Here is a 14,724-nt window from a genome sequence, read left to right as displayed (position 1 = left end):
ATTGGGGAGCATTTAGGTAGTTCTGCAAAGGAGTGGGTGGAACTTGAGAAACAAGAAGTGATGTTGTTTTGAATGATTACTTTCCTTACTCGGGTCATAGAAGGTCTTGCACAAAAGCCTCCTGCATCAGATTGAGTGGAAGACATAGTTGTCATGATTGCCGAGTGGGCTGAAGTGACAGAATAAATGACCTCACTGGAGCTGTGTCGCTTTCCAGGAGCCAGATGCATGGAAAACCAGGGGAATTTTAGGGTAATTTGAACAATACTTGCAGTGGTGGCAGCACGAGGCTCTTTCTTCACAGCAGGCAGCAGTAGCGTGGAGTCTTTTTTAGGGCTCTGCTCATATCACCTAAAACTTACAAAACTTAACTGACTGCCAGGATAATTAACTCCCCTGCGTACTGAAGGTTCTTTTAGATCCACTTCCGATACATTAAGGAAAAGAAAGAAAATAATCATTTTCAGGTTGGGCAGCCTGGCCCTTGGATGCTGATATATGGCAAATTGCAACCCAATAGGAAATGAAACCACATTTCTTAAGAACAATTTTGCAAGAAAGCTATTAATTTTCCCCTTTTGAGTGTATAAAATTGTAATATACTTTATAGATTTTATTATTTACAATGCCTCAAAGTGGGGGGTTGAAATTAGAATCGTGGTACATTGACACCAGAAGAGATCCATTGCAGCTAAACTAACGCTCTCATTTTATATTAATCATAACTACCATACAAACCTATGACGTATAACGTCTGAATGAAATAGTGAGTAAATTGGTCTGTACTTTCAGATTGCCTACTGATCTTAATGCTTGCTCAAGCCTTCTATCTAGTGTAAGTAATTCAAATCCTTTTCACTTAAATGAAAATGCTCAAGGAGCTTTGCGGATCTCAAATCCATGGCATGATTTTCACTGAATAGTTACAAGAAATAACAAGCAACTTCTATCAATGAAAAGTTTATAGTGCTTTAGCTTATCAACATGGGTCCACATCCATCATAAGAAAAAAAATAACTATTGGCATTGGGTATTTTAAACAACAAAACCAAGCCACATAGCATGGAGAACATTACTCCTGAAAGATACTGACGTCTTCTAATGTATTATTGCATACCAGCTGTGCAATTTATGGTCCATCCTTAGTATGGAATATTATTCAGTCACTTAAAAGGAATGAATGAAATGTACCCATTAGCTTTCCACGTGATAATAGAGATGCTTTTAAAATGTGATCTAATACTAATCATTTGAATATGATGATATGAACAGGAAGAAAAAAATGGAAGAATATATAACAGCTAGTTAAAATAAATTGCCTGGTTGGGGGTGTAAGTGGGCATGGGGATAGGAATAAATGTGCAGAGAAAGGGCAGCAAAGCAAAGAGAAAAGAAGAAAAATACTTCACCTTAAAACATATGAAATACACATTTCAAATTGCATATGCAATGTAGAAAAGACATGTTAAAAAAGAATGTCACACTTCCTCTATACCCAAAAGAACATAATTGTAAACAGGAATATTATCCTTATATGATATGAGTTTATAGCTACAGAACAGTGGAATATGCTCTAGACTGAGAGGCAGAAAGCTTGGGTATGAATCCAGTCCCTTTAACTTCCTATCTGAGAGAGTCTGAGCAAGTTCCTCAGCGTTTCCATGCGGGGAGCAGAAGCAGCTATGACTTTCAGTTTAAACACTGATTGTTCAATTTCCTAGCTGTGTGACACTGAGCACTTTTCACATTAAAAAATGAGGATAAAATTGCATATATTACTGTAAGAATTAAATGAGATCACACAGCTTAACAATTGAAATCTATATCAAATTTCAGGAAGAAGTCTTTTTTTCCCTTTAAATGCCATCTTCCAGTTATTTCTCTCATATTTGTAGTCTAAAACCTAAAAGTTTTAAGTTTTAAGCATGATGCCTTAACAACCCCTATTAAGTGTTATGTTATTTCGTACACTTTGTAAGTGCTATAGTTGTAGTGACTGGGGAAATTAATATGCACCAAATTGATCTGAGAGGCTTCATACTAGGGGTCTTGAATCATGGGCAGAATTTGCACGGGAGAAGACGTTCTAGGTAGCAGAAAAATCTGAACAATAGGTACTCTTTCTGATCCATACTGAATCAATAATTCACATACTCCTCAAAGATTTCATGTTGGAAAAATTAGAGGATAATCTTGACACATAGAAAAGGCTCATATTTTGTAAGTAATTGAAGATGGGTGCAATAACTTTAAATATATGGAAAATTAAGAAATGCAGGGTTATCATTTAATTGGGGGGCATTAAATTAAAAAGGACTGAAGAAATGATGCCATCATCAAATGAGTATGTATAGACTGTTGGTTATGCCTAGCATGAAGATTGTGGAGTATCTGCTTAGAGACTTTCTCGTACGTTTTTTAATTGCTATATTGTGTGCAAATATATTTTTTCTAACCACAGTGTAATCAATCAACTAACAGATTTTTTAATTAGGGGATTATAGTGTCTCCAGTTAATAACAAGTTTATACACAGTGAGGGAATTTATCTTACACTTCTTTGGTGTCCATTCATCTCATTGTTTGAGACGCACCTTAAAGTATTAAGTTCTTTGATTGAATCCCTTGAAATACGATAACCCTTCTCCCAACCCCAGCTGCTCATGCAGAAGAGTTTGCAAATTAATATTTATTAATGAATTTGTAATACATTTTAGAGGTTGAGGAGACTGAATTTAAAATCCTAATATTTATTCCTCTCACTATCAAACGGTACATGAGGAATAACAGACAAATGGAAAATAAAGCACTACTTTATTACTTCTTTGGCAAGTTCCTTACAAATCCCCAAAGATCTTCCCTGGAAAAACTGAGTTGAAGCCATATTACGAGCTCAAGGCTACATTGGTAGCCTAATTCCTCTCCCTGCTCTACTTCATCAATTTGAGATTGCTGGGCCATCTCTTCCACCTAAACTGCATGACGTTAGAGATAAGCATGGAGGGCTTTACCTGAGAAAGCTGGCTCACCCAATATGCTTCCAGTATGGAGTATCTAAAGCAAAAGAGCAAAAGCCAGGCTGTTCAGAGGGTCCAGACTGTCTTATCACCTCAACCACAAGGTCACAAAACAGAAGAAGGCAGTGACATTGATTCACGAAGCAAAAAAGAAAAGGTATCTGCCTTAAAGGAAGAACATAACTTGGTACAATGAATATCTTAAGCTCTGATAAATAATTGCAATACAATGAGATAAATGTCAAAACAGGTAAGTACTGGATGGAATGATGACACAAAAGTAGAGCTGATTAATTCCTTGTGTGAAACCAGAAAGGCTTCATAGAGAAAGATACATTAGGTATAAGCAGATGTTTGTCAGAGTAATGATGATAACAAGGAGGAAGCTCCAGAAATAGGGGATTTGGTAAAGCATAGAAAGTCTTGGGAAAAATAAACAGTTTAGCAGAACTGAAGAAACTCATAGGGCAAACGTGAGAACCAGGGGGGTAGGATCTCTTTATCTCACAGACTTTGAGTGGGTTTAAATTTTTTCATGTTAATTAAGTGTGTCGTGTGTGGGCATTTGAAGGTGTGGGTGATGTCCACACCGTGGGGCAGTGTCACTTGGGGATGGGGTGAGCCCTCAGGCAGCGGGTCACACTGGGTCCTGCTGAGGCAGAGCTGCTGGGCCTCAGGGGACATGGCTTCATTGCACTCCTCCATCTGAGGGCTCGGGAGCCGCACATTGGAAGTGTGTTTCCAGCAGCTGTATGTACTTTTGTATGTACCTTTCAGTTCAGCATCTTAACACATTCCTGTCATTGTAATGTTCATTTTTGTTTTTGTGGTTGTTGTTTTTTTTTTTTTGCGGTACGCGGGCCTCTCACTGTTGTGGCCTCTCCCGTTGCGGAGCACAGGCTCCGGACACGCAGGCTCAGCGGCCATGGCTCACGGGCCCAGCCGCTCTGCGGTACGTGGGATCTTCCCGGACCGGGGTACGAACCCGTGTCCCCTGCATCGGCAGGCAGACTCTCAACCACTGCGCCACCAGGGAAGCCCCATTTTTGTATTTTTTTAAACCGAGCCCAGTGAAAACCTTTTTTGAGCCCTTTCTCTTGTTGATTATAAAAACAGGGGGCAAATGCTATGAGGCATTTATGCAATAAATATATATTTATACGTGTGCACACACCTGTTTTTTTTTTTTTTTTTTAAAGAGAGATCCTTACCTAATAAAAAGGTAAGTGAGCAGTTATGAAAAGGTCTGAAATCTCATACTAAAGAATACAAGTTTCACCCAATGATGTCTATGGGAGGGTTAGTGAAAACAAGATTCAGGATTTTAAGGTTTTCCCTACTGATATGAATACTTGCTTATATCTAAAGATGTTATTATGTATATATTTCCATAGTACTAGTTCCTATAGTTGCTGTAACAAATTATCAAAAAAAAAAATCAATAATCTTGTGACAAATTATCAACAAACTTGGTGGTTAAAGCAGTATACATTTATTGTTTTACAGTTTTAGATGTTAGAAGTCCAAACTGGGTCTCCCTGGGCTAAAACAAAAGTACAGCAGGGCTGACTTCCTTCTAGGAGCTCTGGGGGAGAATCCATTTCCTTGCCTTTCTCAGATTACAGGAGCTGCCCATGTTCTTTGGCTTGTGGACTGTTTCCATCTTCAAAGCCAGCAATGTGTGGTTGAGTATGCCTCGTACGGCACTGCTTTAACAGGCTCCCTCTTCTGCCTCCATCTTTTGTTTATAAGGAAACTTGTGATTACATGGGACCAACCTGAAAAATCCAGGATAATTTCCTCACGTTAAAGTTAGAGGACTAGCTGTTAGCTGGTTAATTCTCCTCTCCACGGAACCTAACATATTCATGTGTTCTGAAGATTAGGGTGTGGGCATTTTGGGAAGACCATTATTCTGCCCACCACACATAATTTGTATACATTGATTGAACAGATTACTTTTTTAGTATCTTATTCCAATAGCACTGTCCTATAATGATAATTATAATAATAGGTCATATAAGAGATCAAAAGATCAAATAAAAAGTTATCACAAATACTCTAAAAATGTTTAAGACATTGGCAGGCAGCTCATCTTTCTAGAGAAATGCCTCAGTCAAGCAGTAGAAAGATTCATTCAGATATCATTTTATTTGTTAGTGTAAGATGTGACAGACTTCACTTGAACAGCTGGAGAAATTAAGTTCAAATCACAACATTTAGTGTATTGGCACACTTTTACAGGTAGGTGTAGAACAATTACATATTTTTTGAAGTAAAATCACTGTTTCTACATTTTAATGAGAAAACTTGAAGATAGATAGAAGCCTTACATTTTAGCAGATATGCCTTAATAGAGGAAAACTGTCAGAAAATAGATCCAGTGTGAAAGTTTATACAGTTCCCAGTGATTTCTTTGTTATAAATAACATTTTTAAATGTGTACTTTTCTGAACAGAAAAAAATAGCAATTAACTTTATGAATACTTTCATATTTACAATGCCCTTTTAAAAATAGTAAATTGAAAGAGAATATTGTGATGTGAACTACAATATTTCTAAAATTAAAAAGAAATAAAGAACTCAAATATGCTAGTCTAATGAGATACAATATTTTTCACTACACTGAAAGGTTATGGAACAGAGTACTTCAGGTTTATATACACAATTTTTACATTTACAGGCATGAACAATATGATATTTTGACACATTTATGTACTACTGAATAAGCATTTGAAATCACAATCTGTGAAATAAGTATAGAAAGAGCATATACCTCATTCTGATGTTAACCTAAAAACAGAACAGAAATGTTTAGTTTTTTTTTTTTTGTGAAGTTTTGTGTTTTTATAGACTATTAGAATAGAAAATGGATATAACAAATACAGGTCTAAGTTGTTTAGGTAGAAATTTAAGTTCAGAACAATTCACAGAATGGTAAGATGTGTTTATTCAATTGTTTGTTTTATCTCTAATTTCCCATCTAGTTTACAAAACAACGAGCTTGTTCAAAATATGTCTCATTGTTACAACCATCATTCCCTTTTTACTGTTTTATATTCTACCTCTTCATTCTCTTATGTTCCACTTTCTGTAACGGAGCTCATTACCAAGGTGATAGGGGACTAGTTTCAAAGGCAACATGAATCAAGAAAATATCAAGCCAGTGGTTTCCTTCAGGACATTCATATATTTTTTGTGTTAGAAAGAAAATCTTTCCTTGGGTGCAGTGATATCACTCTGAGAAACCAATTACTTTCCAAATATCTGCAATACTATTTTTGACATAGCTAACTAAGTCATGTAGGAAAGCTTACTATAGCTATATGGTACATAATTTTATCTCGTATTATCTACATTTCTTACACAGTAAACAGAAAAATGGACTTAAAATATTTGATTAGTATTAACAATTGGACAATTTGTTTGAGTCATTTTTATACACTGGCCATCCACAGCTTGGCTTCTTTATTTCTGTGTAGCAATAATGATCCAGAGTTCTCTCTGTTTACCTCAAACATCCGAAACAACAAGGGACATTTTTGAACAACCTATAATATTCTTCTTGGATCTAAAAAAAAAGAAGAAAGTAAGAAACGTGAAACGTAACTGTAACAATCACATCAAATTATTTTCAAATCACAACAAATTGTTATATTTAGTTTTCTAAATTATTGTTGCTTTCTGATTATCTGTCAGAATACGCTCAAGTGAATGTAAGCTGTATTTATACTCTTACTAGCAAGTTTTTTAAAAGCACATTTCCCTATGAACAGCTAAGCATTCTGATTATTTTGACACTAAAATGTACTGCACTTAGGCAATAAAGGCACAAGTCATAAATCTATGAGAATGAGAATTTTTATCAATTTGGTAACTGATGCTACATAAATATGCTATAAGGTTGACAAAAATAACAAATTGCTTACCTTTCTAGATAAAACACACAGGAATAAGAAGATGAACATCCCCTGGAAGGCATTGCTGACGGTGAAGAGGTAAGCCGTCACCACCGATGCATGTACAACATGGAGCACTCCAAAGATCCAGGTGGTGCCAAGGAGGAACAGGAGAGCAAGGGCTCCTCTGGCACAAGACCTAGAACAAATTTGCAATGTTCCAGCTAAGAAAGCTATGCATACTTAACGTATCCTCAAATTCCTCAAATTATGTGGGAAGTCAGTTTTTGAATAACCAAGAAATCTTCGGTAAAGACCAATAATTTTGAAACTGACAAATTATGCTATAGCTGCATGGGACAGGCTAGGGTATACTAGCGTACTGTGGCTGGGATGTGCTTCCAAATTCAAGGCAGCATTTTTAAAATCTGGTATTTTTCAAGGAATTTCCTTAATCCTAAAATATTTTCATCTGTGTGTATGCTTTTTTTTTTTTTTTTGCAGTACGCGGGCCTCTCACTGTTGTGGCCTCTTCCGTTGCGGAGCACAGGCTCCGGACGCGCAGGTTCAGCGGCCATGGCTCACGGGCCCAGCCGCTCCGCGGCATGTGGGATATTCCCAGACCGGGGCACGAACCCGTGTCCCCTGCATTGGCAGGCGGACTCTCAACCACTGCACCACCAGGGAAGCCCTGTGTGTATGCTTTGATCTCAAATCTAATGTTGCAGGAACTCCCAAAGGTAAGACAGATAGCTGTTAGGAAGTATTCTCCCTAAGAAAGCTTGAAGAGTATACCATGTGGATTTAGGTCAGCACATGGGCAGGACATCAAAGGATACTTCTGCTTTCCTTTCAGGCTTAGTAGAGAACATGTAAAATATAAAACAAGTTTTTTTTTTTTTTTTGCTTTTGCAATACAGTTACCTCAAAGTAAATTCATGTTAGAATGCTTATTTCTTAAAAAATACAGGCACATACTCACTTTTACACATTTTCAACTTATTTCCTGTGAGTTTTGGTAAAATAATATTCAATCCTGCTCACTGAGGACCTGCCTTGAAAATGAGGCAACTAATACTTATTTTCTCATTCATTCTTAGTGCAATCATTCTTTACTGCAGAAGATGTTTTTGCAGTGTACCACAGAAAATGAGTCATTCTCAACTTTATTAAAGCCAGCAAACTACATGTAACTATGAATGGTGAGGAGTAAAAGAAAGTAATCAATCAAACATTTGCTAAATCCTAACTATAAATCTTGTGCAAGATATTGAAACTACAGGAGTGTTCCCAAGAGACCCAAACGTCAGTTGTTTCTAATGTTCCCTACAGTACACTTCAGTTTTTCCTGAATAAACCATTTTCAAGGTCTCAATAAATCAGTTTTAAAGGGAGGGAGCTGAGGAAAAATCATGGCGGAATGCAAACTAGAAATCACAAGGAAGAAACACAGTTACTAAGCGCTGAGAAGTGCTTTGCAAAAGCAGATCACTAAGGCCAACTTTTGTCTTAAAATGCAGTCATCATCTTTTCTTTCAAAGGGGAATATGTTCAAAAAGATTGCTTTACTTACCATTTAATCTGTGGTGATTATAGGCTTATTAAACATATTAAATACTATTTAGCAATACTATTTAGTATTTTAAATATGATGGGGGAAAGTGTGAAAAATCATTTAAAAATTGTCCTTCCAAAAATTATTTCTACTTTAAGTTACTAAAGCTTTTAATCACTAAAGAAAATACAGTTGAAGAAATACTTACCTTATGTTCTCACAGCAACTAACTTCTGGTTTCAACCCCGCAGTGTGACGAAAAACTTTGTATATGATAACTCCAAATGCCAAGAGATTAACCTGAGAATATAAATTAATTTCAACAAAGAGATAATTTTCGTAGTAAACTAGATACATATAAAGGAAATAAACAAATAGCAAAGATATCAAATAAATAGAAACCAGTAAATCATGGCACTTTTATGTATATTAAGAAGTACAAACCCTCCGGTAGACATATGCAAACAAATATGTGGTTGATCTTTATAATATCACTGAAAATTGTCAGTACAAATCACAGTTAGTACAATTTGCCAGATTGTATTAAGCACCTGTTCAAGAACTTCTTCAGATGTTATAGTCACTTCTACAGATTGATGAATTATCATCTTCTGCCAACAATATGGTTAATATACATATTAAGATAAATTTTGGTTTAAAAAACTTTATGAACACTTGAGAAATCAAATTTTTGTTCATGAAATTGTGTGCTGCTTCTTTGAAAAGAAGTTTTAGTGATACTTCTGTCAATCCTTTGAAAATTTAAACTGGAAAAGAGAAATTGAAAGGAAATTTGAAAACAACAAAACACCCTTAATTTCTACTGTTAGAAAATGTTTGAATGCACTTTCTTTTGTATGGTTCATCTAGCTATCTCTCCTAATATTATGTTGAGATTTCCTTTCCCTAAATTTAATCTCATAAACTTTCAAAATATTAATCAGTGAAATATATGTTTAAAGGCATATGCATTTTGATAAACATTTATATTCTATTATATATATTCCACAATATCGGTTATATAGAATGCACAGAATTTTTACCCCTTCTAAAATGACTGCATTATGAAAAACTTACTCTTCTTTTCTTTCCTTTTCTTGTACTTTTGGAGACTTGTAAGTCATATGTGCAGTGTCAGAGGATTAATTGAGGGGTATATTTTAAATGTATATCTATTTTAACATAAGCATACTAATAATTAAAATATTAAAATTATAGAAATAATTTGTAGGTTAATCCTTTATTGAATATATTTTATTAATCCAAACAAATTTTTCAAAAGCCATTTTGTAACAACAGTAGCAAAGTGCAATATTTTAATTTTCAGCTAATTCTTATACTAGGATTTCAGAAATTAATAGAAAAATTCTGTTTTTTCTTCCATATTCTGAGGACTTTATATAGCTTCTAAAAATGAAATTTACTAGTTACTATTATAAAAAGCAATATAAAATAATGCATCAGATAATTTCATGTTGTCATATCTCCATGGAGAGGTCCTTGAGAGAAACTCTTAGAGGAATATGGATCTAGTCCCTTCTTCCTGCTTCCAAATGTTTATTACTTCAATTATACGATTAATTAATTCTAATTACAGTAAGGTTTCCATACAAAGAAACACTTCAGCAATTGCAGAGGGGAGATAAAATATATTTAAATTGATTTAGTTGACAAGTTTCGCCCTATTGTATGCTCAAATAACTAACTGAAATGACAATTTAATAATATTTAATTTTATAAATAGTCTCTGCTACTTATGAAAGAGAGATGCATAGCATTTTCTAGGCTTCTATAGCTATAACTTCTTTAAATAAATTTGGGAACAACACTTGTATTTAATTTTATAAACATATATATGTTTTTTAAAATAATAAAAAGTATTAAAATTTGGTTAGTATAAATACTATACCCCAAATATTATTGGTTTGAAAATTTTCAAAGAAGTTTTATGAGGTGTTTATATTGAACTTGTTAACTCAACAGAAGAGTTATAAGATAAAATAACTTTAAGTGTTAAAATAATTGTTCACTAATGCATAAATTTCCTAAGTTAGTGATTTAAATTTATAATATTTATTAAATAAAGTTTCTTAAACTTCTGTTATTGATAAAACAAATTTGAAAAATAGTTGCTTATATTGTTATGGTTTCTCAGAAATGCATATACATTTTGGATATGCTTTTACGTCATATGCTAAAATAGTGAAGAGTAAAAATGAAACATTCTTTATGGGTGATCTAGCTGTGGAAAGTACATGTTTTCTACATAGAAGGGAAAATGTTTGCATACTTATAAAAACCAGGTGCTGCTAGACAAACAAGAGACAATTCTTAGTCCATAAACTTATATTTTTGCAATTGTAAGATAAAACAGATTAAAGCATTTTAATCAAAAGGTATTATGGCTTTATGCAATGAAAACAATCACAAATACATTGATTGTATTATCAATGACAATAATAAAAATATATGGATCTTTTTATTTACATATATTCAAAACATTTTATAAAGGGTCAACTAAGTGTCTGGTATATTGGTGAGGTCTGGGTACATATTAATGAACAAAACAGACACTGCCCTTTGTTCTCATAAACTTATTAAGAAAATAGATAGTAAAAAAAAATCATACAAATACAATTCTACAAACTGTGAAAAATGCTACTAAGTCATAAATTTAGACTGTTAGGAGACACAAAATGAAGGTGGACTAGAATGAAGGTTTGGGAAGTATGTCTCTTAAGATTTAGCATTTTAAACCAGACGTGACGACTGATAATGCATTAGCAGATCAAAAATGAGGGAGAAAAGCATTCTATGAAGCAAAATGGCACAGAAAAAAGCCATGAGGCTTAAGAATATGGTATGCCTTTAAGGAATTACCAGCAGTGGTGGCTGAAGTGTAGTAAACATAGGGAAGGGTAGCTGGAGACAAGGTAGACAAAAGATGAAGAGTTCTTAGATTTTATCTTAAATGCAAAGGTTTTTAAATTTATTCTTTCACTCAAGAATCACTTACGCACTATAGTCCTTTTCCTCAAGGAACTTACAGTACAGTGGAGGAGATGGCCAGTCCACAGGCAAGTACAACATTACTTAGGAAGGGCCATGCAGTTGTTTGCAGAGTAGAGTAGAAGGACACAGGTGATGATACCCTAATGTATGATTTCTAAGCCAGTCTTGAGTGACCAGTAGAGCCAAAGGAGTGAAACACAAAGAAAATAAGTGATTCGTCTGGATCTCAGTTGCTGGACCTGTCTATATATACTCACTGCCTCAGACTCAGTGGCTCCAAATAATATCCTTAGGCCCCATCTAACTTTTCTGCTTGGAAATCTAATGGGCATCATGAGTTAAAATGTCAAAAGTTAAACTGCTATTCTTCTCCTAAAGAACCTAGTTTTGTTGTAACATATCCCACCTCACGAAAAAAAGTTATCTCATTTTCTAGCAGATCAAGTTTATTCATCAGCAAACCTTTCATCTCTACCTTCAAAACATATTCGGAATATGACCACCATGTACCGTCTTCACAGCTCTTATCCTGGAAGAGGCCACCATCATGCCTCTTCTGGGTTATTGCAAAAGCCTCCTAATTGGTCTCTCTGCTTGCATCCTTGCCTTCCTACAATCTTTTCTCATTACAGCAGTAAGATTGAGCCTTTTAAAATGTAAGGCAGACCACTTCTCTAGTCGGAACCCTCTAATGGCTTCCCATCTCAGAGTTAAACCTGAGGATCTCACAATAAATTCTAAGGGCTGAAATGACATACTTCTTCCCTCAAGTCCTACTTCTCTGTGCTTTGATCACCTCACTCCACTCACATTGGATTCTCTGTTCTTCCTCCAGCACACAAAGCATGACTTCAGGCCATTGTCCTTGCTGGACCTTTAGATATCCCCTTAGCTCATTTTCTCACCACCTCTGTTTAAATGCTCTTTATCTACCTACTGCCTCCCAGTGTACCTTTGTGAAAAACTGAAACCCAAATGATAAAATCAGACCCGAATTCAATTCTACGGAAATGCAGAGCATGATCGTACTCTTTACTGTTTTGGACAATGAAAATTCTGTATGTCAACATGTTCTTCCCTTGCCTTAGTCAGTAGGAAACTGACAAAGACTTTCCTTAATTAAATCGCAGTCAAGTTCCTCTGAGCCCTCTTCTCATCTAGGCCTCAACCCTGAGCTTCAGTGACATCCTTGCAGTGCCCAGTTTTAGCAAGAATCCTGCTGAATCAGCTTAGAGAGGATTTTTCCCACTCTAGATATGTGATCACTTTCAAATTCCTCATCTCCCATCCTTGATATCTGATCACCTTGGCCTGCCATTCAGTAAGAAAGCTCTTAAAATAAGTTTAGCAAGAATTCTCCCTACACTTGGGCTTCCTTGGTGGCACAGTGGTTGAGAGTCCGCCTGCCAGTGCAGGGGATGCGGGTTCGTGCCCCGGTCCGGGAGGATCCCGCGTGCCGCGGAGCGGCTGCGCCTGTGGGCCGTGGTTGCTGGGCCTGCGCGTCCGGAGCCTGTTGCTCTGCAGCGGGAGGGGCCGCAGCAGTGAGGGGTCCGCGTACCGCAAAAATAAAAAAAAGAATTCTCCCTACACTTGATGTCTCCTCTTAGTTTTTCATCTGCCATCCCCACCCACTCCCTCACACATAACCTGTTCCTTGTCTGTAAATTCCCAGTTGCCCTTATTGTATTCAGAGTTGAGCTCAATCTCCCCTATTTTGATAGTTTTGACACGTCTCACAATAGTCTGGAATAAAGTCTTCCTTACCATTTTAACAAGTGTCAGAATAATTTTTTCCTTAACCAAACTCAGAGTCAAATCCAAGGTCATATTATAATATTAAGCAAATTTGGGATAACTGGAAAAACCTAAATTTACTCTTTTTACACTGCCTGCATTCTCTCTTTATCCATAAATATATAAGCTACTTAAAATTCTTTTTCTAATAGAGTAAAAAAAACAAAAACAACTTAAACAAAGAATTAGCATCACCTAAAAGCACATGACTTTACTTAGAGGTGGAAATTAAGTTGAAACTCTATGCATTTTACATGGTACAGAAAAGTATCTTTTGGGAGGAAATGTTTTATGAAGTAATCATGAACAGTCTGAGATGAGATAAAAACAAAAGCTCAGAACAAGATTATATAGAATTTAAAAGTATTTCTAATAATAAGAAATAGTTTGCAATTATTCCAGAAGTAATGACTTTGAGGACTGATACAGAAATAACTGTATTTTAGGTTAAATAGTTGGGAAGATACTATTAACACTGTATTTACAAGCAATGGCTACAGCAACAATAAAATACTTGAATACTTCAGTAAGTCTTTAAAATATAATATAAATCATTAATATTAACCTTAATTAGCAAAATGTTGCCTTTAAAATGATTCACACTTTTGCTCATTAGTGCTTACCTATGTGTGCTGATTTTATAAGCTGTGGTTCCCTTATTACTTATCTCTAACATTAGTGTCACAAAAAAGCACAGGGGCTAATTAATGACTTATGAATCAACAGAGTCACTCATTATGACTTTTGTCTCAATTTTTAAAATACAGTTGTAGTTTGTCAACCAGGAGCCCATAATACTTTTCTAGGAATAAACAGGACAAGGACATTACATGGCAAACATAAGAACTCTGAAATTCATTGCTGTACTTTAGATTACAGAAGAGAATGAAAATAGCTGTGGAAAAAAAATCATTCAAAGTCCTGGAAGCTTAAAATCAGTTCTCTTGCTTCATCTTAAGGGATGTTTATCTATACAGAGATTTGTTTCTTCACTTCATTGATACATGCAGTTACTTCAAAGTTTGGCACACATGTTTGACAGAGTGCATTAAAAATTTTTAAGTACCTTAGTTTTTTAAACTAGAAATTTAAATAGATGGGCTGGTGAAAGAGCGAGAGCTAATTCTGAAAGATTTAGACGTACAGGTACATTCAACCCAAGGGCTTCAAATTCAGACTTCAGAATAAAGCATCCCAATCAGTCATTTTTTTTCTTAGTCTTTTTCTCAATAATTGATGAAGCCATCTATATGCTGATGTCAGATCTCACCAGAAAGAATGAGAAAATTTCTCTTACAGCACTTTTAGTCTCATGCTTTAATTTTTCATATATATCAAACAGGATCTGGTTCATTTAAGAATGTGTCATGATCACAACTGCTATATCCTTTCAAATAGTTTTATTACCTTTAAATTAACTGGCCTAGAACAAAACTGCTTCTGCCAAG

The 14,724-nt window shown here is 35.3% G+C and overlaps 1 protein-coding gene across 6 annotated transcripts in view; it reads right to left on the bottom strand.

Moving 5' to 3' along the window:
- Window positions 1–4,485: 4,485 nt before the first annotated feature.
- ADGRL4 (adhesion G protein-coupled receptor L4) overlaps window positions 4,486–14,724 on the bottom strand; it is a 121,827-nt gene continuing 111,588 nt past the window's right edge. For all 6 annotated transcript variants that reach the window (XM_073787995.1, XM_073787985.1, XM_073788000.1 and 3 more), the window contains 3 exons: window positions 8,679–8,770; window positions 6,946–7,114; window positions 4,486–6,587 (listed from right to left, as the gene is read on the bottom strand). In XM_073787995.1, the coding sequence (XP_073644096.1) occupies window positions 6,525–6,587; window positions 6,946–7,114; window positions 8,679–8,770 (324 nt within the window). In that variant the 3' untranslated portion in view covers window positions 4,486–6,524. The remainder of the gene's footprint in view (window positions 6,588–6,945; window positions 7,115–8,678; window positions 8,771–14,724) is intronic.

This window comes from Tursiops truncatus, chromosome 1 (assembly GCF_011762595.2).
Source record: "Tursiops truncatus isolate mTurTru1 chromosome 1, mTurTru1.mat.Y, whole genome shotgun sequence".
Lineage (NCBI taxonomy): Eukaryota > Metazoa > Chordata > Mammalia > Artiodactyla > Delphinidae > Tursiops > Tursiops truncatus.
This window is presented reverse-complemented; position numbering and strand designations above follow the sequence as displayed.